We start from the raw sequence: 20788 nt of genomic DNA on the forward strand, positions 1-20788 counted from the left end.
CCCAGGCCTCTGCTGCAGCCTGGCAGCGACTTGCAGGGGAGAGGCGAGCCCCCTGCCCGGGCCTGCTGCGCCGGCCAGCCTACCCCGTTGGTGCTGCCCTTGCGGTTGATGTCCTGCAGCACAGCCTTGTCCAGGCCCAGCTTCAGGCTGGCCTTGTCAAACATCTCTCGCTCGTAGGAGTTCCTGGTGATCAGCCGATAGACCTTCACCGCCTTGCTCTGCCCGATGCGGTGGCAGCGAGCCTGCGCCTGCAGGGCACAGGGCACTGCGTCAGCCACCCGGCACCCGTGCCCACCGCAGCCTCTCCGCATCCACCGCAGCCCCTCCGCTCCCACCGCAGCCCCTCCGCTCCCACCCACCGCAGCCCCTCCGCTCCCACCCACCGCAGCGCCTCACCCAGTGCCTGTGGCCCAGCCGGCAGGGCTCTGCCAGCAGCTGCCAGGCCTCCAGATCTGTGAAGCAGGGATTGGAGACCCTTGCACCCCAGACAAGGAGGTGAGGCTCAAACTGGAACTGTGGCTCTCTGCAGCTGGGGCTCTCTGCAGCCCTCCAACAGCAGGTATGGACACAGTGCTGCCTGGCCTGTTGCCCACCCATGCTTTTAGAGCCCCACTATGACCTCCCCTACTCTCTGCCCACACTCCCACCCGTTCCCCACACCACCAGGTGCTGCTGCTCCCCCTGCCCAGCCTGGCTGCAGGGCCTGCTGGCAGCTCAGCCCTCACCTGGAGGTCGTTCTGGGGGTTCCAGTCGGAGTCGAAGATGATGCAGGTGTCGGCAGCAGTGAGGTTGATGCCCAGCCCGCCCGCCCGCGTGCACAGCAGGAAGACGAAGCGGTCCGAGTCGGGCTTGCAGAAGCGGTCGATGGCTGCCTGCCGCAGGTTGCCGCGCACCCGCCCGTCGATGCGCTCGTAGGTGTACCTGCAGCCGGGCACGGCCGCGCCAGCGTCACCGATGGGCACCGCGCGCCCCTCCGGCGCCAGGCCCCGGCCCCTGTGTGCGCAGCCGGACCCCGCTGGTGCCACCCCTGCGCTCCGTGGGCACCGTGGCTGTTCCCAGAAGTTGTTCCTCTACTATGGCAAAACCATCACACACGTGACTGGTCACTCTTAGGCCAGCCCTAGGCAACACAGAGTGGATGGGTCAGGGCCGCCCAGCTCTGGGGCCTCTGCACCTGCCAGCAGTAGCCTGTAACTCAGATCCTCTGGTACGTGGGCACGGCACGGCCCAACCCCACCCCGGGCTGCGTCCTCAATCTAGAGCGCGGGAGGGAGGTGCCGCGGGGAGCTGTGCGAGTGCTGGCACTCATACTAACCGCCTCTGGATGAGGTAGTCCTCCAGGATGTCGAGGCAGCGCACCATCTGCGAGAAGATCAGCACCTTGTGCCCGCCGGCGATCAGCTTGGGCAAGAGCTTGTCGATCAGCACCAGCTTCCCGGCCGCCTGGATCATGGCCTGCAGCTGGAAGTCCGGCGCCTCGGGGCTGTGTGTCTTACGGAAGTCCTCCAGGATCTTCTCCTCCGCCCCTGCCAGGCAAGAAGGGACCTGAGCGCCTGGCGAGGCTGGTAAGGCAGCTGCACCCAGCCTGCCATGCAGGCCAGCGTGTGAGGACTCGACCCGTGCAGTCCATCAGATCTAGGGAGGTTGGATAGGGACCTCCAGATGCCCCTCCACTCTATCTACTCCTTCTTCAGGGCGTGCCCCAGCTCTTGGCAGAACAAGCCAGGATGGCATGTTGGACGGGGCCCCATAGGAGAGCACTCCCAATCACAGCGAGCTTTGCAAGACCCTGAGGTAGCCAGCAGCACTGGCTGAGAGTTGGGCTGCCCTTGAGGGCAAGGCAGTTGACTGCCTCCCACACCGGGCCTGGACGTATGAGGCACCGGCAGCAGATGGTAGGAGGGCCTGAGCTGGCTCCCAAGCCAGAGAAGCTCTGCAGGCAGTGCCCAGGAGATGCTGCAGTGACCTCCATGCCCCCTTCCTGTGCACAGCCCTCACCGTTGATGAGATAGGGGTGGTTGCAGCACTTGCGCAGCTCCATCATGGTGTTGATGAGGTTGGGCATGTTGTGCTGGTTGGCACCCTTGGAGAGGAAGGAGAAGTTCTTCTCCAGGATGGCTCGGTAGTATTTCTTCTGGATATTGGTCAGCTCCACCTCAATAATGGTCTCCTGCTTGGGTGCCAGATTCTTCTCCACATCATCCTTCAGCCTTCGCAGCATCATGGGCTTCAGGATGGACTGCAGCTTCTTCACCTGCCAGGGCGACCACAGGGACTCACTGCCCTGCCTGCATGCCAAGCACAGGGGACAACACCAGAGCCTCCCCAGCTGCAAAGCCACCACCACCATCTCTGAAGCAGCTGCTCCGCTGACAGCCAGGACAGCTGCAGGGGCTGGGCTCCCTGGGGCAGGCAGGTGGGTGACAGCCCTTGGCCATGGGTTCCACAGGCTTGTGCTGCCAACAGCCTTGGGCCAGGGTGTCTGCTGCAGGAGAGCTGAGAGGGGATGGCTGCTCCACCTGCTGTGTCTGCTCCTCAGAGTGGGCATCTTGGTGCCGGCACTCAAATGGCAGCGAGACAGCCCTGGGCACCTAGCTACTCTCCATGACCCATGCTCAAGGGGAGCTTTGGAGGACAGACCCCCAGGGGAACCTGACAAGGGCAACTGACACAGGTTCTTACTGATCTCTTTGCTCTCCCTACACTCCTCTTGGTCTCAGGGCAGAGCAGGGGGGACAACCAGGTGAGCTGTGCTGCCCAGGCACACAAGGAGCGGTGGGCAGCTGCACACTGCCTTGGCACAGGCAGGTCTCTCCCCAGAGCAGCTCTAGGGGCTGTGTCACAGGAGTCCTGTTCCCCTCCACAAAACAGGTGTCTGAGTGTGTGCCTGGCCTGCCTGGCCGCGTGTGCCAGTGGCCTGTGCCAACAGGCACCAGTGTCACTCTTGCAGGTACCTGCTCCTCCGTCTTCAGGTCTCCAAACTCCTCCAGGAAAGCTGTCTCTGAGGGGAACTGCTGTGGCTCCAGGAAATTCAGGAGGCTGAAGAGCTCCTCCACCGAATTCTGCAGGGGGGTGCCAGTCAGCAGCACCTTGTGCTCCTGGAGACACACAGAAAACAGGCTCAGAGCCACTAGCTGGGTCCAAGGGGTCCCAAGAGCACAATGCTCTCGGTCTTCAATCCTCAGGAGCCCTCTGGGTGCCCTGGGGGCACACATACTCCCTGAAAGGCTCCTCCAGCCATGGTGCCAGCCCTGAGCAGCCACAGCCATGTAACACTGTCTGGTGGCTCCCAGGGTTTGCCATGGTCCAGCTCTGTGCAGCACTAACAGCCAAACCCAAGTCCCTGCTGCCCTGAGGCTTCAGCCCTGCCCTGGCACAAGCTCCTCAGGCAGGGCTCTGCTGGCACTGGACTGGGACACTGGCAGAGCCCAATCCTCCAGGCACCTAGAGGCAGGATGTCCCTCTCCAGGGCTCAAGTAGAACAAGACAGAACATGGCCCAGTGCCATGTGATACTGAGGGGCATCTGGGCCCTCCTGCTAGGGCCAGTGTGAGCAGAGGCACCTCTGTCAGGTGTGAACAGAGAACAAGGAGATTTGTACCAGGTAGGCAGATGCACAGCAAAAGGAGATGAGGGTCCAGATAAGCCCCAGCAGCTGTGGGGGTGAGGAGTGGATGGCTCCTCCAGGACACATTCTCTGCCATGTGCTCCACAGGCTCCAGCTTTGGGCACCACCATGTGCTGCCTCCCGGGGTGCAGCACCTGCTCTGTCCCGGCAGGGCCAGCCCCCAGGCTCATTGCTCAGGCAGATCCTCCTGCCCAGCCTAATGCAGAGAGCATCCTGAGAGTCACCAGCTAGAAAGGGAGGGCAGCTGTAAGGTGGGAGGCTCCCACAGGACTTGTACAGGGGAAGGTGATGGTGACAAAGTGGTGCCAGCCACAACCCTGCTTTGCCCCAGCTGTCCACAACCCAGCAGGCACCTGCACAAGACAAGGTCACAGGCAAACAGCAGAGGCTTTGGGAACTGCCAGCATAAGGCTCCCAATTTCCAGAGGCCTGGAAGGTGAACATGCTGGATGCTGGGCAGGGCTGGAAGATCCAATGTGCCTGAAGCCTCCTGTCCAGAAAACAGCAGCTGCCATTCCCAGGGCTGGAAAGGAGGTGGGCACCCAAAATCATCTCTCAGAGCAGCTCCTGGATCCCTTTTACAACACACAGTCCTGCACCCCCATCCCTGGCACAGGCCGGTCCCATGTGGGCAGAGCAGATCAGGAGGAGTGTGAACACTGCACCCTGCTTGCTGCAGGGCACAGACTCACCACAGCCCAGGGATGAGGGCCGGTCAGCAACCACCTGTGAGTGCTGCTGCAGCCTGGCACTGCCAGGCCAGGTCGAGCTCTGCCAGGGAGCACACACAGATGGGAAGGCTTGTGGGGGGCCTGCTCTGCTGTGTGTTAATATCCCACCTCAGCAACAAAGAGTCTGTGATGGCTGCAGGCCACCAGTGCCCCATCCACTGGAGGGCTCCACCACTGGCACTGCTTAAGCAATCTGATGGGTGCTGGACAATTTTCCCTCTGACAGAGAGCTCTCAGCCCTGGCACTGGGCAGCTGGCAGTGGTGTCTGACTGCTAGGCATGGCCATCTCTGGCCCACCCTGCCCTCCCATGCACCTGGGCCATGCTCACCAGGGCCATGAGCTTCAGCCCCTCCAGCAGTTTGCAGTTCCTGTTCTTCAGGCGATGTGCCTCATCAATGACCACGCAGCGCCACTGGATCTTCTTCAGCTCCGGACAGTCAGCAAGGATCATCTCAAAGGTGGTGATAACCACCTGGAACTTGAAGATCCCAGGGAGAGGGTTACCCTAGGGAGACATAAACCACAGGCAGTGCTTGGCTCCTGCAGGGTGGTACGACACTGTGAAGCCATCCTGTGAATGTGCCAATGATAGCCTCTGGCTCCTGCCTGGGATTTCCTCATGCTGGTTTCTCTTGGGCAGGCTCCTGCAAGCCTTGCCTCCAAACCAGACACTGCCTCAGGGCAGAACACACAGGCCTGGACAAGAACTGTGGCTGGGGCTCTGCTGCATTTTCCCCTTTCTGTATGAGCTAGGCCTGTTCTTCAGTTATACATGATGCACCCTGAGCCCATGCCAGGGAAGGGGCCTTGAAAGATGACCTTTGCCTCTCCAGATGAAACACAAGCTCCACATGCAGCTCACTTCTTCCCAAGTACAGGAAGCCCTGGCTGAGGGATACATTATAGAATCACAGAATGGTCTGGGCTGGAAGGGAGCTCCAAAGCTCATCCAGTCCAACCCCCTGCAGGGACATCCTCCTCTGGATCAGGTTGCCCAGAGCCCTGTCCAGCCTCACCTTGGATAGCTCCAGGGATGGGGCCTCAACTACCCCCCTGGGCAACCTGTTGCTGCACCACCAGGGTGCAGAGGTGTGGGCTGTGGCAGCACTCACCTGGGTGTCCCTGTAGACCATCTCGTACTGCTGGATCATCTGGCGGCTGATCTGGCTGCCGTGGTACACGATGGCGTTCATCTCCGTCCAGGTGCGGAACTCCCGCTCCCAGTTGGTGATGGTGGAGAGAGGGGCAATGATCAGGAAGGGGCCATGGATGCCCATCAGAAAGATTTCTGAGAGGAAGGTGATTGACTGGATTGTCTTCCCCAGCCCCATCTCGTCTGCCAGGATGCAGTTCTTCCTGCAGGGATGGACAGGGCCATGTGAAGGTGGAACCACCCTCTCGCCAGCTCCTTGCCAGGGCATCGGGCACATCCCCTGCACCCACCCACGCCTCTGGCTCTGCAGCATGGAGGGTGGGGGCACACTGGTACAGTGGCCTGAACCAGTCTGGGTAAGCCAGACCTGCTTGCAAGATGATGGCCTCCAACATGCCATCCCGTGGGTGCACACATCTGCTGGCCTGCTGCAGCTGAGAGCATTCACATTCCTGCACCCCCACCACAGCAGAGGCTCACCGGCAGCCTGGCCAGCACCACAAATCAGGCGTGTCTTAGACCCAGGGCTAAGCCTAGCTGTCTGTAAGCCTCACCAGCAATTACCAGGCAGAGACATTCCTAGAGGTTCCGATTCAGAACTAAACCCAACACAGTTTCCCTGGCAGCTGCCTGCCAGCTCCAGCACTGCTAGCTCTCTGCAGCTGCTGTGTCAAGCCCCTCTTTGCCAGCTCTGCCCCTCCAGCTGTGCTGCCTCTGGGAGTGCACACACCTGGGCCCCAGTGCCAGCAGCATGCCCCAGCCCCTCCTCACCTGTTGTACCAGTTAAAGAGCAGCCAGTTCATGCCCTCCAGCTGGTACTCCCGCAGCTGGTTGCTGTTCTTGTACTCCCGAGACTTCTCCAGCTTCTGCCAGCACTCGGACCCAGGGCGCTCCTGGAGAGAGCAGCAGCAGGGTCCATGGAGGGGGAGAGGCCAAGGCTCAGCGAGGCCAGACCCTGCTGCTAGGGCTGTGCACCAGGACAGGGTGGCTGACTGGGCTTGGACCCCTGACCCCACCCTCAGATCCTGCTAACTAAACCCCCTGGAGGGGAGGATATGAGGCTGGCACTGCAGCAGCAGGGACAAGGTCAGCACTGCTGGACCTTGGCAGGGCACAGCCAGCCCCTGGTGCCCAGGGCAGTGAGCTGCCCACTGGGTACGTTACCTCTGGGTACGTTACCGTGTGCTTGATCTCTGGAGGGACCTGGAGGGCTTCAAACTCTTTAATCTTCCCTGGGTCCACATCCTCCTCCAACTCCCAGGTGCTCTCCTCATAGGGCAGCGAGCACCACTTCACCAGGTAGTGAGTCACCTCCTGCAGTGCAGAGAAACAGGCTCAGGGGAACTGCTGGGGCTCAGGGGCAGCATTGGGACTCAGGGGAACTGCTGGGGCTCAGGGGAACTGCTGGGGCTCAGGGACAGCATTGGGGTTCAGGGCAGTGCTGGGGCTCAGGGCAGTGCTGGGGCTCAGGGACAGCATTGGGGTTCAGAGGCAGTGCTGGGGCTCAGGGGCAGCATTAGGACTCAGGGGAACTGCTGGGGCTCAGGGGAACTGCTGGGGCTCAGGGGAACTGCTGGGGCTCAGGGGCAGCGCTGGGGCTCAGGGGCAGCGCTGGGGCTCAGGGGCAGCGCTGGGGCTCAGGGGCAGCGCCGGGGCTCAGGGGCAGCGCCGGGGCTCAGGGGAACTGCTGGGGCTCAGGGGAACTGCTGGGGCTCAGGGGCAGCGCTGGGGCTCAGGGGCAGCCCTGGGGCTCACAGGTGCTCAGTCCCAGTGTGTGGCACAGGCTGCCTCCATTTAGCCCTCTGCCAAGGGGTCCCCAGTGCCAGAGCCCAGCCTGTGCAGGACTGGTGAGGCCCGAGGGTGCCCAGAGACGCTGGGCACTGCTCTGTGCCTCCTGCCAAGCCCCCTCCCTGCACAGCTCTCACCTCCCCGGTGTCGGGGTCCTTCGTGTGGGCCACCTCCAGGATCCGATCCACCTCCACATAGTCTGGGTTGAACAAATCCTCATCAGGCTGCGACAGCAACAAGAGAGGTAAGCTCAAGCTGACTCCAGGCTCACACAGGTGGCTGGCAGAGCACACAGGGCATCTCTTCCCAGGATGCTGCCTGTTTTGTGCAGCACCCTGGGCAAAGGTGTTTGACATCTGTCCCTGGGCAGGGAGGATTCAGGAGCCCTGCAGAGGGCAAAGCTCTTGCTTCATCCTGGTCTCCAGGCTGGTGCAGGATGGGCTCCATGGAAGGACCATTCAGTGGGTACAGAACTGGCTTGAGAGCTGCACCCAGAGTGGCTCTCAATGGTCCATGGCCAAGTGGAGGCCAGTGACAAGTGGAGTCCCCCAGGGCTCAGGACTGGGACCAGGCTTGGTTAACATCTTTGTTGGTACCATGGAGAGAGGCACTGAGGCTCCCCCAGCACCAAGCTGTGTGCTGCAGCTGACAGCTGGAGGGAAGGATCCATCCAGAGGGACCTGGACAGGCTGCAGAGCTGAGCCCAAACCAACCTCAGGAGGTTCAACAAGACCAAGGGCAAGGTCCTGCAGCTGGGGCAGGGCAATCCCAGGCACTGCTATAGGCTGGGCAGGGACCAGGGCAGGAAGGTGCCAAAGACAGAGCTCAGCTTTTGGCCTGCTCAGAAACTGCTCAGTGCCCAGCCCAAATGTGCCAGGGCTGGGCATGGCAGGCAGCTCTCACCTCAGTGAAGATGTGCTTCATCTGGGCCTGCTTGTTCCGGAAGCGCTTTATCTTCTGGGAGATCCTGGGGTCCTTCTCCAGCTCCTCCAGAGTTGCCCACTTACAGTGGAGGTAGGAGCTGCAGAGGGGAAAAAGCAACAAACTGTGGCCCCCATCCAACCACAGCACAGAGACCTCCCCAGGACCACCCAGCCTACGGAGGGAGCTGTGGCCCAGGGCCAGGCCAAGACCGATCGCTGCAGCTGCAGCGGCTTTCCTGCTTCCCAGGACAGGGAGACAGGGCTGCTGGGGCTGCAGCTGTGGGAGTGCAGCCCTGCATGGCACAGGGCACCACGAGAGGGTACCTACAAGTTCCTGTACTTGACATAGAACTCCTCCATCTCAAACGCCAGGCCTCCGGGATGAGCCTAAGCCAAGGGAAGGAGAGGAAGCAACAGTTAGAGCCTGTGCAGGAGCTGGGGACATCCTCTGTGCTCTGGGCACGGCCAGGCATACCCTGCCTGGGCACAGGCTCCGGGCAGCTGGGCCCCATGGGCTGAGAGGATGGCAGGCACTCAGCACGTGGCCTGGCCTGGAGGCTCAGTGGCCCTGGGGAGCGTGGTGTGAGACCACCCTTGAGCAAAGGGACCTCAAACACTTCCTGGGCACCAGCCCAGGGCTGACTCCTCTCCAGAGGCTTTCTGGTGCTCAGGGCACCACATTGATCCCCAACCCAGAAAGGTGCCAGTCTGAGCACACACCAGCAGCACCCTGCAAACAGCAAATGTGAGGAATGGCACAGCAGCACCGACTGCTGCTCCACCTCATGTCCCTGCTGCACAAGGCAGCCAGGCCCCACTTCTCCTCTGCCCAGGGACCTCCAGCCCCACTGACATCTTTGCCTCTCACCTCCTTCTGCACCATCCTGGAGGCAAGGATCTTCTCAATGATGTTGGCATCATCCTCGGGAGGCTCCTGGGGACAGGAGAGCAGAGGGCCACGTTCATGGCTTGGACCCTGGCACTCTCCCACTACAGAAGAGCTGCTTGCTCCTCTCCCTGCCCACCAGCTGGGCAGGCAGAGCTGGCACAGTGGGAGCTGGGAGAGCTGCACTTGGAGAACCCTTGCTGGCTGTGAGGGTGCAGGTGCTGCCAGCCCAGCTGTGTTTGCCCTCTGCCCATGCTCAGGGGGCCAGGAAGCACAGCAGTGTCCTGGTCAGCTGGGTAGTGTCCTTCCAGCTAGACCAAGGCAGAGAGGGTGGCAAGTGTCCCAGAAAAGAGGGAGCTTGGGCACGTCTACCTCAAGACTGAAGGAAGGAAATATGCCAAGAGGTGCCCAGCTGCTCCCAGCCATGCTCCAGGCTCCATCTCTGACCTGCCCTGGCATTAAAACAGCCTCACAGTGCTGGATGTCCCCAGTGTCCCAGCACAGCAGACAGGGCTGCTGGGCCCTGCTCATGGGCACAGGACACAGGCAACACTCAGCCCCACTGCTATCTGTGCAGCTCTTCCTGACACTCAAAGAACCTCCTCCTTCCCTCCACAGGCTCCAACTCTGCCATGAGGAAGTCATGAGGCTGCAGAGACCTTCTGATGGCCACCCACAGGCTCCCAGCCCACTCCCTCAAGCTGAGAACATGAACTTGGCTGGAGGTGGCCCTAACTGCCCTGCTTCCAGCTCTGAGAAGCAGGCACCCAGCAAGTGGCAAGCCCAGCCCCACCACATGCTGAAGGACAAGAGAGTGAGGCTCCTGCCTGTGCTGCAGCAGGAGAGGCATGGAAGGGCTGAGGGAAGAGGACAGAATCAACAATGTGGAGCTTGCCTGAGCATCAGAAATATCAATTCTGCTCTGGCTGGGAGATGGTTTGGCAGCAGGAAAAGAGCAAAGTGCAGAGCAGAAAGGAGAAGGATTCTGTTCATCCTCTTCAGACAGGGGCAGAGTCTGTTCCAAGGCAAAGCAGCCCTAAGATGTCCTTTGGCAGACCAGAAAGACCTCTCCAGGGAAGGCACAGGATAGGCTGGGGGGAGGGACAGGCAGCTGGGGCATGCCATAGCACTCACCCAGAAGGCTCTGGGAAAGCCAAGGTGGTGCCCAGGGCTGCAGCAGCCCCTGCATGCCCCAGCACTTACTCTTGGCACACCCATGGCAGTATGGGGCAGGATGCTGAACCCAGCACTGTCACACAGTGAGCAGGGTAACAGCAGCTTTCTGGGCCACTCAGCTGCAGTCAGGTGTGTGCCAGCCTCTGCCTGGGCATGGCAGGGAGCATCAGGCCAGCTTTCATCTACTGCCTTGCCCACACAGAGCCCTGTGAGGAGGGGGCTGGAGAGGGACAGGGGAACAGTGTGAGAGCAGTTAGTAGCTGGCAGCTTGTTAGTGACCAGTAAGGAGGAATGAGCTGCAGGATCCACCACACAGAGCAGCAGCAAGGAGCTGCCAGCAGCGAGCAGGAGCCAGCACTGAAGGAGGGGGCAGAGGAGGCAGGGCAGTGAGGCAGTGACAGCAGCTGGTCCCTGCCATGCTGCCCACAGGCCAGCTGGGCTGGCTGCTGTTGTGCTGGGCATCTCTGTGGCACTGAAGGAGAGCAGCAACGTGGGCAGAGAATGATGACCTGGCCACTACAAAGCCCTTGGCTGGCAGAGCCAAAACCAGCCCAGCCTCAGGGACTTGAGCTACAGAGACAGGAGCCAAAGGTGGGCAGGGCAGCGTGGGGGTCTTGCCTTCAGGGACACGTTCCGGGGGCCTCGGTCTCCCGGCAAGAGGGCACCAGCTGGACCCGCACACCTCCTGCCCACCCTGTCCTGCCCAGCCAGGCCACAGCCTCGCGGGCAGCCACTCACCCCTGTGCCGGGAGCCCCCGGCCCCCTGAGCCCCGCGCCCAGCCAGCCCTACCTCTGCCTGCCAGGCCAGCGTGGACGAGGAGAGCGCGGAGGTGCGGCCGGCCCCCAGCACCGCGATGGTCTCCCCATCGTCGTCCACCACCTTGAAGTCCAGGTCCTCGTTGTACTTCCTCCTCTTCACCTGCCGGCCCGAGCGCCGCTTCTGCGGGACACCGACGGCCTCAGGGCAGGGGGCAGGGCACGGCGCTGCTGCTGCCCACAGTGCTGCCCCTGCCCACGGCCCTGCCCCTGCCCACAGCCCTGCCCCTGCCCACGGCCCTGCCTCTGCCCACGGCCCTGCCCCTGCCCACGGCCCTGCCCCTGCCCACGGCCCCGCTGCTGCCCACAGCCCTGCCACTGCCCACAGCGCTGCCTCTGCCCACAGCCCTGCCACTGCCCACGGCGCTGCCTCTGCCCACAGCCCTGCCCCTGCCCACGGCGCTGCCTCTGCCCACAACCCTGCCACTGCCCATGGCGCTGCCCCTGCCCACGGCCCTGCCCCTGCCCACAGCCCCGCTGCTGCCCACGGCCCTGCCCCTGCCCACGGCCCTGCCTCTGCCCACGGCCCTGCCCCTGCCAACAGCCCCGCTGCTGCCCACGGCCCTGCCCCTGCCCACGGCCCTGCCTCTGCCCACAGACCCGCTGCTGCCCACAGCCCTGCCCCTGCCCACGGCCCCGCTGCTGCCCACGGCCCTGCCTCTGCCCACGGCCCTGCCCCTGCCCACAGCCCTGCCCCTGCCCACAGACCCGCTGCTGCCCACGGCCCTGCCTCTGCCCACGGCCCTGCCCCTGCCAACAGCCCCGCTGCTGCCCACGGCCCTGCCCCTGCCCACGGCCCTGCCCCTGCCCACGGCCCCGCTGCTGCCCACGGCCCTGCCCCTGCCCACGGCCCCGCTGCTGCCCATGGCCCTGCCCCTGCCCACGGCCCTGCCCCTGCCCACGGCCCCGCTGCTGCCCACGGCCCTGCCCCTGCCCACGGCCCCGCTGCTGCCCATGGCCCTGCCTCTGCCCACGGCCCTGCCCCTGCCAACAGCCCCGCTGCTGCCCACGGCCCTGCCCCTGCCCACGGCCCCGCTGCTGCCCACGGCCCTGCCCCTGCCCACGGCCCTGCCCCTGCCGCCCACAGCCCCGCTGCTGCCCACGGCCCTGCCCCTGCCGCCCACGGCCCTGCCCCTGCCCACGGCCCCGCTGCTGCCCACGGCCCTGCCACTGCCCACGGCGCTGCCTCTGCCCACAGCCCTGCCCCTGCCCACAGCCCTGCCTCTGCCCACAGCCCTGCCCCTGCCCACAGCCCCGCTGCTGCCACCCACAGCCCCGCTGCTGCCCACGGCCCTGCCACTGCCCACAGCGCTGCCTCTGCCCACAGCCCTGCCCCTGCCCACAGCCCCGCTGCTGCCCACGGCCCTGCCCCTGCCCACATCCCCGCTGCTGCCCACGGCCCTGCCACTGCCCACGGCCCTGCCCCTGCCCGCGGCACTGCCCCTGCCCGCGGCACTGCCTCTGCCCACAGCCCTGCTGCTGCCCATGGCCCTGCCCCTGCCCACGGCCCTGCCCCTGCCCTCGGCCTCTCTGCTGCCCTTGGCCCTGCTGCCCACGGCCCTGCCCGTGCCCTTGGCCCTGCTGCTGCCCACGGCCCCACTGCTGCCCACGGCGCTGCCTCTGCCCACGGCCCTGCCCCTGCCCAGCGGTGCCCAGCTCTGCTCCTGCCCTCAGCCCTGCTGCTGCCCTCGGCCCTGCTGCTGCCCAGCAGGGCCCAGCTGTGCTCCTGCCAGAGGTGGCCAGGACCTGCCCCTGGCGGCCAGCTGAGGGCCGTGGCCGGTACCTGGCTGTCGGCTGACTCTGCAGACTCCTCTGGGCTCTGTGCAGATGGGCTCAGGAGATCCTGATCCAAATCCAGACTGTCCACTGGGATCTCATTTTTCCTCTTCCCTTTCTTCTTCTTCTCCACAGGGGTGTCCTTGCTGCCAGGATGGACAGACAGTTAGATCTTGTCCTAGGGATCCTGGGGGACAGCCAGCAGGCACCCACACAGCACACTGCTCCTGCTGGAGCAGGCTGCTCAAGGCTCCTGCGGCCTCTCTCAGCATTGGGGACCCCCAGTTGAGGATGCTCAGGGAAAGGGTCCACCTGCTCTGGCCTGGTACGGGCTGGACAGGGGCAGGGGGCTCCAACAGCCAGGGGAGCAGCCCCACAGGAGCTGAAGGAGATGGGATTCAGCTCATGGCCAGCCCTCACTTCTGCTTTGGCATGGGGGTGAGGTCAGGGCACTCTAGACACTTGCTCAAGTGTGGTGATGAGCTGGAAGGAACCAGGCCAGACACTCCCCTGCAGGCAGGGTGACCCTTCCTCAGGCCAGCAAGTCCCCAGAGCGAAAGCAGGTCCTGCACCAGAGTGCAGCAGCCTCTGCACCAGCTGGGAGATGGAGACAAGGACCTGTGTCCAACACAGGTGCAAGAAGCATCTCCCACCACCAGCCCCAGCAGGCCAGGGCAGCAAGGTGCCTGCCCTGAGCAGAGCGCTCACAAACACATCCTGCACCATCAAAAGTCAGGTGCAGAGTTCAGCATCCAGAGGCCACACTAAACCTTTACCCCAGTGCTGAGGCAGAGGCTGCTCCAGCTCATGGTTTACCTTCCCTGGCACCAAGGCCCTTCCTGAGACCACAGCTGAGCCAATGCTGGCCTTTGCCTTCAGTCAGAGGGAGTTCAGCCCTGCCAGTACCACAAACACAGGGAGCACACAGGTCCCATTGTCCCACCAGTGCAAAGGGCCATCCTGGCAGTCACCACCACCTCCAGGGGCCCATGGGAGGCTGTGTCCCACTAGGCAACCGTCCTCCACGCTCTGGTCACAGTGGGAGTTGCTCCCAGTGACCCCTGTGAGTGTGAGCTGTGCTAACACACAGCCCAAGCCTGCAGCATGCTCTTGGGGTCAGGGCCAGCCTGTCCCCCATGGCACCCAGCACAACCTGCCTGCACAAGGCCATGTGCCCAGGAAACACCAGGGACAGAAACAAGCACTGCAAACGTGCCAGCCCATCCTCACCCTCTGCCAGGGCAAGCTGCCAAAGAGCTGGTGCCTGTCCCTGAGCAACCTCCCCTCCTTCACCCACAGCCCTGCCATCCAGCCCCTGCCCGTGCCAGGCTTGCCCAGCAGCAGAGCAAGCTCACACTGAGGTTCTACCCCCACTTCAGGAGGGAAGCTTGCCCGGGGCCAGCAAACTCCAGGCAGTGAGAGATGTGCTGCTGAGGCTAAGCCCGTGCTGGCCCTGCCCTGGCATCAGTCCCAGGCCCTGGGAAGGTGCTGCCAGCGCTGTTCCCACCAGAGCAGCTCCCGGAGTATTGATCTGTGAGTCACAACAGCAGCAGCTCCATTCATGACCCAGCAGTTGGCTGTGATTAGAAATAATTGAGAAGAAATTACAGCACCATTAGCTGCCACTTAGAGGACTCCCTGCAATCATTTCAGCTGCAGGGAGGCCTTACCCTGCCTGCTGCTCACCTCCCCCTCCCTGCGCTGCCTGGGGCCCCCAGCCCACTCCCCTGCCTCTGCTCCCTGCAGAGCTGCCACCCTGACACCCGTGGGTGCCTCCACTCAGCAGCTGCTTCTCCTGTGGGTGGGTTTGCTGCTGGCTGACCCAGAGGCCAAGGTGACCACCTGAGAAGGGGCTCAAAGAGCAGCTGTGGAGAGGGGAGGCTGCAAGAAGGACCTATTGGCTGGGCTGCCCTAGCAGCAGGGGCAGACCTAGGTCCTCTGGAAGGTGCAGGTGAGCACTGCAGGCTTAGACTCCCCTGGAACATCAGAAAGCACAGAGCTTTGGCACTCCCAGGCCCCCACACAATGGCACTTCCAGCCACCCTGGTGCCAGCTCCTTGGCCCTGGCCTCTGCAGGATCCAGCTGTCAGGAAGCTCCCAAGGAGCAGGGCTGTGGAAGACCTGGAGCTTGCTTCTTGTGCTGCAGGCAGCCGTGGTGGGAAGGAGCTGGGCAGATCCCAGGCTCTGGTGACCACTTCCAGCAAAGAGCCTTCAAGAAGCTCTCCCAGCCTGGTGCTTTCTAACAGAAAAGGGGTTTGCTGCAAGGTTCCCAGCTAGCTCCTGCACTGACCCCTTGGCCCACAGAACTAAACTCACCCTATGGATTCTTTACAGCACAGGAGGGCAGTCTCAGCTGCCAGCCTTGGCTGCCAGCACAGCTCCACAGCAGCAAGGGGCAGGTTCTGCTGCCCGAGGGAGGCACAAATGCTCCACCAGCCCCCCTGAGCCCAGGCAGGCTGCAGGCCCTGGAGCACATGGGGACCCTTGCACAGACCTGGGCCAGGGTCCTCTCCATGTACCCTCCTGGGCCCTAGAACAGGGATGAGAGGCCCTGGGCCACACAGCACCACACTGCTGCTGAGACACCTCCCTGAGCCCCCTCTGCCCTCCAGGACATTCAGCACAGAGGCCAAGGAAAAACCAAGATTCTTTAGTCCTCCTCTGGAGCTGGGGTCTCACAAGACCTCATGGCCTGAGGGGCCCCTGCCTGCACTGTCTCTGCAAGGCCAGAGCTCATCCTGGCCTTCCAGCCAGCACATCCAGGCACCAGCACCAGGAGCCTGCACTCCTGCAACGGAGTGGCCCAGCCCTGGGCACAGCAGGCACAGAGATGTGGCCACGCCAGCACTCACCTGCTCTTCTTGGGCCTTGCTCTGGGGGTAGTTTCAGAGCCACTCTTCTTTTCCTTCGGCTCCTTGGGGGCTTTGGGCTCCCGAGGTTTCCGGGGCTTCTTGGGCATCTCCCTTTGCTTGGGCTCCTTCGGCTTCTTGGGCTCCTTGGCCTTTTTAGGCTCTTTTGGTTCTTTAGGCTCTCTTCTCCTCTTTGGTTTCACCTCTGCAGCTGCTTTTTCTCCCCCTTCCTGCTCCCCCAGGTCCTTTTTCTTCCGTTTCTTCTTCACCCCCGTGCCCCCTCCCCCGCTGTCCTGCATGCCGTTCTGGCTGCTCAGCCGCTTCTGGGGAGCCCCCTCGGGCTCCTCCTCTGGGCACTGGCACTGCCCACCCATGTCCGCGTCTGCCAGCGCCCCCTGCTGGGGCACCTCGTCCTGCTCCTCGCTGCTGGCAAAGGAGTCCTGTGCCTTGCACTCCCAGGCATCCGACATCGGGGAGCAGCTCAGCGCCTTCGCGCCCGGCGCCTGCGGAGAGAGGAGAAAGGCGGCGCTGAAGCTGAGGGCAGCAGGAACAGCAGCGTGCTCCAGAGGGACCTGCAGCCCAGCACAGCTCCCAGCACCCAGCTCAGCACCAGCAGGGGCCCTGGACACAGCGGGACTGTGCTAACGGCCACCACACAGGGACACTGCCCAAGGGAGGCTGACAGGCTACTTTGGGCCCACGCTGGTGCAGTGCGGAGGTGGCAGTGTGCAGGTAGCAATGTGGCAGCGGCAGTGTGGTGGTGGCAGTGTGGCGGTGGCAGTGGCCATGTGGCGGTGTGGCGTGGTGGCAGTGGCGGTGCGCAGTGTGGCAGTGTGGTGGCAGTGGGGTGGTGGCAGTGGGGCGTGGTGGCAGTGGCGGTGTGGCAGTGTGGCGGCGTGGCAGTGGCGGTGTGGCAGTGTGGCGGCGTGGCAGTGTGGTGGTGTGGCGGCGTGGCGGCGTGGAGATGGCGGTGTGGCGGCGTGGTGGTGGCAGTGTGGTGCGGTGGCAGTGTGGCAGTGTGGAGGTGGCGGTGTGGCGGCATGGTGGCGTGGCAGTGTGGTGGTGGCAGTGTGGTGCGGTGGCGGTGTGGCGGTGTGGAGGTGGTGGTGTGGCGGCATGGTGGCGTGGCAGTGTGGTGGTGGCAGTGTGGTGCGGTGGCGGTGTGGCAGTGTGGAGGTGGCGGTGTGGCAGAGTGGCGGCGTGGCAGTGTGGCGGTGTGGCGGCGTGGAGATGGCGGTGTGGCGGCGTGGTGGTGGCAGTGTGGTGCGGTGGCGGTGTGGCGGTGGTGGTGTGGCGGTGTGGCAGCGTGGCGGTGGCAGTGTGGAGGTGGCAGTGTGGCAGTGTGGAGGTGGCGGTGTGGCAGCGTGGCGGTGTGGTGGTGGCAGCGTGGCGCAGTGTGGCGGGGTGGCAGTGTGGCGGTGGCAGTGTGGTGAGGTGGCGGTGTGGCGGTGTGGAGGTGGCGGTGTGGCGGTGTGGCGGTGTGGCGGTGTGGCAGCGTGGCAGCGTGGCGGCGTGGTGGTGGCAGTGTGGTGCGGTGGCGGTGTGGCAGTGTGGAGGTGGCGGTGTGGCAGAGTGGCGGCGTGGCAGTGTGGCGGTGTGGCGGCGTGGAGATGGCGGTGTGGCGGCGTGGTGGTGGCAGTGTGGTGCGGTGGCGGTGTGGCAGTGTGGAGGTGGCGGTGTGGCGGCATGGCGGCGTGGCAGTGTGGTGGTGGCAGTGTGGTGTGGTGGCGGTGTGGCGGTGGTGGTGTGGCGGTGTGGCAGCGTGGCGGTGGCAGTGTGGAGGTGGCGGTGTGGCAGTGTGGAGGTGGCGGTGTGGCAGCGTGGCGGTGTGGTGGTGGCAGCGTGGCGCGGTGTGGCGGGGTGGCAGCGTGGCGGTGCCAGTGTGGTGAGGTGGCGGTGTGGCAGTGTGGCGGTGTGGCAGCGTGGCGGCGTGGTGGTGGCAGTGTGGTGCGGTGGCGGTGTGGCAGTGTGGAGGTGGCGGTGTGGCGGTGTGGCAGAGTGGCGGTGTGGCAGAGTGGCGGTGTGGCAGCGTGGCGGTGGCAGTGTGGTGCGGTGGAGGTGGCGGTGTGGCAGAGTGGCGGTGTGGCAGAGTGGCGGTGTGGTGGTGGCAGTGTGGCAGTGTGGCAGTGTGGTGCGGTGGTAGTGTGGTGGGGTGGCAGTGTGGCAGGGTCCCTGTGCCATGCCCCCAGGCAGGCTCCTGCATACAATCCATGCGCCCAGGCCAGCAGCTGCCCACTGCCCAGAGGCAGGGACTGTGCCAGCAGGGCAAGAGGAGGGACTGAGGGCTGCCTTGCAGCCTGCCCTCCAGGAGGCAGAGCCCCGGGTGCCAGCAGGGCTGCAGGTGGTGTCGGAGCAGCACCTTGGCCGGGCACTGCCAGCACAGGGGCTGCCCCCAGCCCAGCACAGCAGAGCTGCTCCTCCTGCTCCGGCTCTGCCCGCGCTTCCTGCCAGCTTCAGCACCGAACTGCAGAAGGAATCCAGCTGCCTCCCAGTGTGCTCTGCAGCACCAGCCCCAGCAGGAAGCAGCATGGAGAGGCCCAGCTGCGCAGCAGCAGCAGTGCCTGCCATAAACAGGTGAGCAGCCACCAGCTCCTTGAGAGCAACCTGAGCCAGCAGGGCTGGTAGGGACCAGACGTATCCCTTGCATGAGCTGCCAGAGAGAGAGGAAGGGACACGTAGCTGTATGCAGCAAGGATGGGGAAAGTACCAAGCTGGGCTCTTTGCCATCCCCAGTGCCCCAGCACAGGCAGTGCCCAGCCCTGCCAGCACACTCAGCAGCCCACTGCACCCTCTCCTGTCTGGCTGCCATCAGGGGCCTCTGGAGAGTGGTCAGGGACATGGTCAGCACTGGTCCCTTGTGGCACTGCAGAGAGCCAGCCCAGACAGGTCTGTGCCCATGGCCCTGGCAGCATGAGCAGCCTGAACTCTGCCACCACAGTGGGACAGCACAGCCCTCACCCACGGCCACCTCGTCAGCTCCTTCTCTTGCTGCACACAGGGCTGTGAGCAGAGGAGGCTGCAGCCATCCCCAGCCTGCCTCACCACCAGCTCACAGCTGGCAGAGCAGCAGCAGCCCAAGCCCAGCAGCACAGCAGGGCTGAAAGCTGCTTCTACAGACAGCTGTGCCATGAGACACTGGCATGGCCAGACCCCTGCCAGGCCTGTCCTGCCGGCCCAGAGGCTGTGGAGCAGCTGCTGAGTGGCCTGGGAGGCAACAGTTCCTCCCCAAGCCCTGGTGTAGAGGTGCCAGTGCCTTGAGCAGCAATGCTCTGGCCCCACAGACCCCCAGCACCACCTGGCTCTTCAGAGCTGCAGGGGAGAGTGTAAATGCTGACATCCTGGGGCTGAGGAGCAGAGCCCCTGGGAGCTGCTCTAGGAGCAGAGACTCTCTACACTCAGATTCCTGCTTTGGGCTGGAGGGAAGCACTGGATGAAAGAGGCTGCCCCAGGGAGAGACCCTGTGGCTGCAAAAAGTTCTGCTGGCATGCCTGGCATCAGCTGGGCAGGCTGCACTGGCACCTCTGCCCACACACAGCCACCTCCAGCACTCTGCTCCAGCCACCTGGGACAGGGGAGAGCAGCCATCACAGCTCAGGGACAAGCCACCAACGCGTCCCCAGGCCACTAAAGAGAACCTCTTCTGGGCTGGGAGATAGCCAGCACTGGAGATGCTGCCTCTGAGCCCACAGACTGAGCACCAAGGTCAGGCCCAGCCTTCGCCCTGCTCAGATCCTGCAAGCTAGGGCTCAGCTGTAACGATTTAGTGGATTAGCTACAAAGCTCACAGACTCCCCAGAGCCTGCATCTCCTCTTGCCTCTGTGCTGAGTAGCAGCCAGGCAGAGATACCAGGCAGAAAGCAAATCTTCAGCAGCCCTGCACAGCAGGAGGGTGAACTGCTCCTTGCCAGCCACAGCTTGTAGCCCCGAGTCTCAGAAGGGCTGCCCACTTGCAGGCAGACCACCTGGGGAGCAGCAGTGAGCCAGGATCTTGCAGTTCTGCTGGCCAGGGCTTCCCCAGACCACCCATGGAACTGGACTGAGCACTGGAAGCAGCTCTGTCCCTGAGGGAGCTGAGCCCTGGTGGCCAGGCACAGGGACCTGAGTGTCTCTGGGTGCATGCAGCAGCGATTCCCAGCAAACCATGAGGAGCAGAGGATGCCAAAACTGGCTCAGGATTCCCACCAGCCAAGTGGTCCAAAGCTCCCTGTTCGGCAGTCTGCTGTCTGCATCCACAGCTCAGCCAAGACTACGGAGCCCAGGCAGGTCCTTCTTGCCACTGTCACATCCACTGCCTGTGGGGAGCCTCAGGCCTCAAGGCATCAGACAAAGGTATCAGGAGGGAGGCCTCAAACCATGACCTACTTGGCAGTGCCTGCCTCGTTGTGCTGCTCAGGCCAGGTGTAGAGGCCATGATGGTGACTGCTGAAGAAGACATCCCATCCTGCACAGGCCTCAGCAGAGAGTGGAATGCTTCACAGAAACTACCACAGGCTGCCAAGCTTGAGAAAATGCAACAATCCTGCTCACCCTGCATCACCTGCTGGCTGCCAACAGCCCCTCCAGCCTCTAGGCAAGTCCCCCTAGGTGGGAGCACAGACCTTCCCCCCCAGCACACCTCCCAGACCCAGCAGCACCAGCACTTGGCTATGGGATGCCCTATCACAGCCTGCTGCGTCCAGCAGGGAGCACTGGCAGCACCCAGAGCCTCCGGAGCAGGTCCTGCCAGGACAGCTTCCTCAAACACCAAGCAGGTCATGGCCAGGGCCTGCACAGGCAGCAGGAGCAGAGGGAAAGCAGGCAAGGTACTGCCAGACCCAGAAACCCTACGGCACCCACGGCCGCTCCGGCTGCCCTGGGAGAAGGCTCCAGCGTGACCCAGGCCAGCTGCTGCCATCCACACAGCACAGACCTGCTGTCAGAGCCCACTGCTGCCCGCCAGGAACCAGCTCTTCCTGCTCCCCCTCCTGCCATGAGGTTCTGCTTCTTCTGGCTTCCTGTCAGCAGGACAGCCTCAGGAAGCAGTGCCAGGGTCACCTGTGCTCCTGCACCGCTCCACAGCA

The 20788-nt window shown here is 63.7% G+C and overlaps 1 protein-coding gene across 9 annotated transcripts in view; it reads right to left on the reverse strand.

Annotated features, from left to right (window-relative positions):
- The window catches only part of CHD6 (chromodomain helicase DNA binding protein 6), an 88975-nt gene that overhangs the window by 27913 nt on the left and 40274 nt on the right, over positions 1-20788 (reverse strand). For 7 of the 9 annotated variants that reach the window (XM_054173712.1, XM_054173709.1, XM_054173714.1 and 4 more), the window contains exons 2-17: positions 15732-16231; positions 12887-13025; positions 11078-11227; positions 9094-9159; positions 8554-8612; positions 8206-8323; positions 7440-7526; positions 6679-6828; positions 6286-6407; positions 5474-5717; positions 4690-4866; positions 2955-3098; positions 1999-2254; positions 1316-1526; positions 726-921; positions 84-248 (exon numbers count right to left, since the gene is read on the reverse strand). In XM_054173712.1, the coding sequence (XP_054029687.1) occupies positions 84-248; positions 726-921; positions 1316-1526; positions 1999-2254; positions 2955-3098; positions 4690-4866; positions 5474-5717; positions 6286-6407; positions 6679-6828; positions 7440-7526; positions 8206-8323; positions 8554-8612; positions 9094-9159; positions 11078-11227; positions 12887-13025; positions 15732-16198 (2751 nt within the window). In that variant the 5' untranslated portion in view covers positions 16199-16231. The remainder of the gene's footprint in view (positions 1-83; positions 249-725; positions 922-1315; positions 1527-1998; positions 2255-2954; positions 3099-4689; positions 4867-5473; positions 5718-6285; positions 6408-6678; positions 6829-7439; positions 7527-8205; positions 8324-8553; positions 8613-9093; positions 9160-11077; positions 11228-12886; positions 13026-15731; positions 16232-20788) is intronic. The other 2 variants (XM_054173717.1, XM_054173711.1) reach the window with 1 other exon arrangement.

This window comes from Dryobates pubescens, chromosome 26 (assembly GCF_014839835.1).
Source record: "Dryobates pubescens isolate bDryPub1 chromosome 26, bDryPub1.pri, whole genome shotgun sequence".
Lineage (NCBI taxonomy): Eukaryota > Metazoa > Chordata > Aves > Piciformes > Picidae > Dryobates > Dryobates pubescens.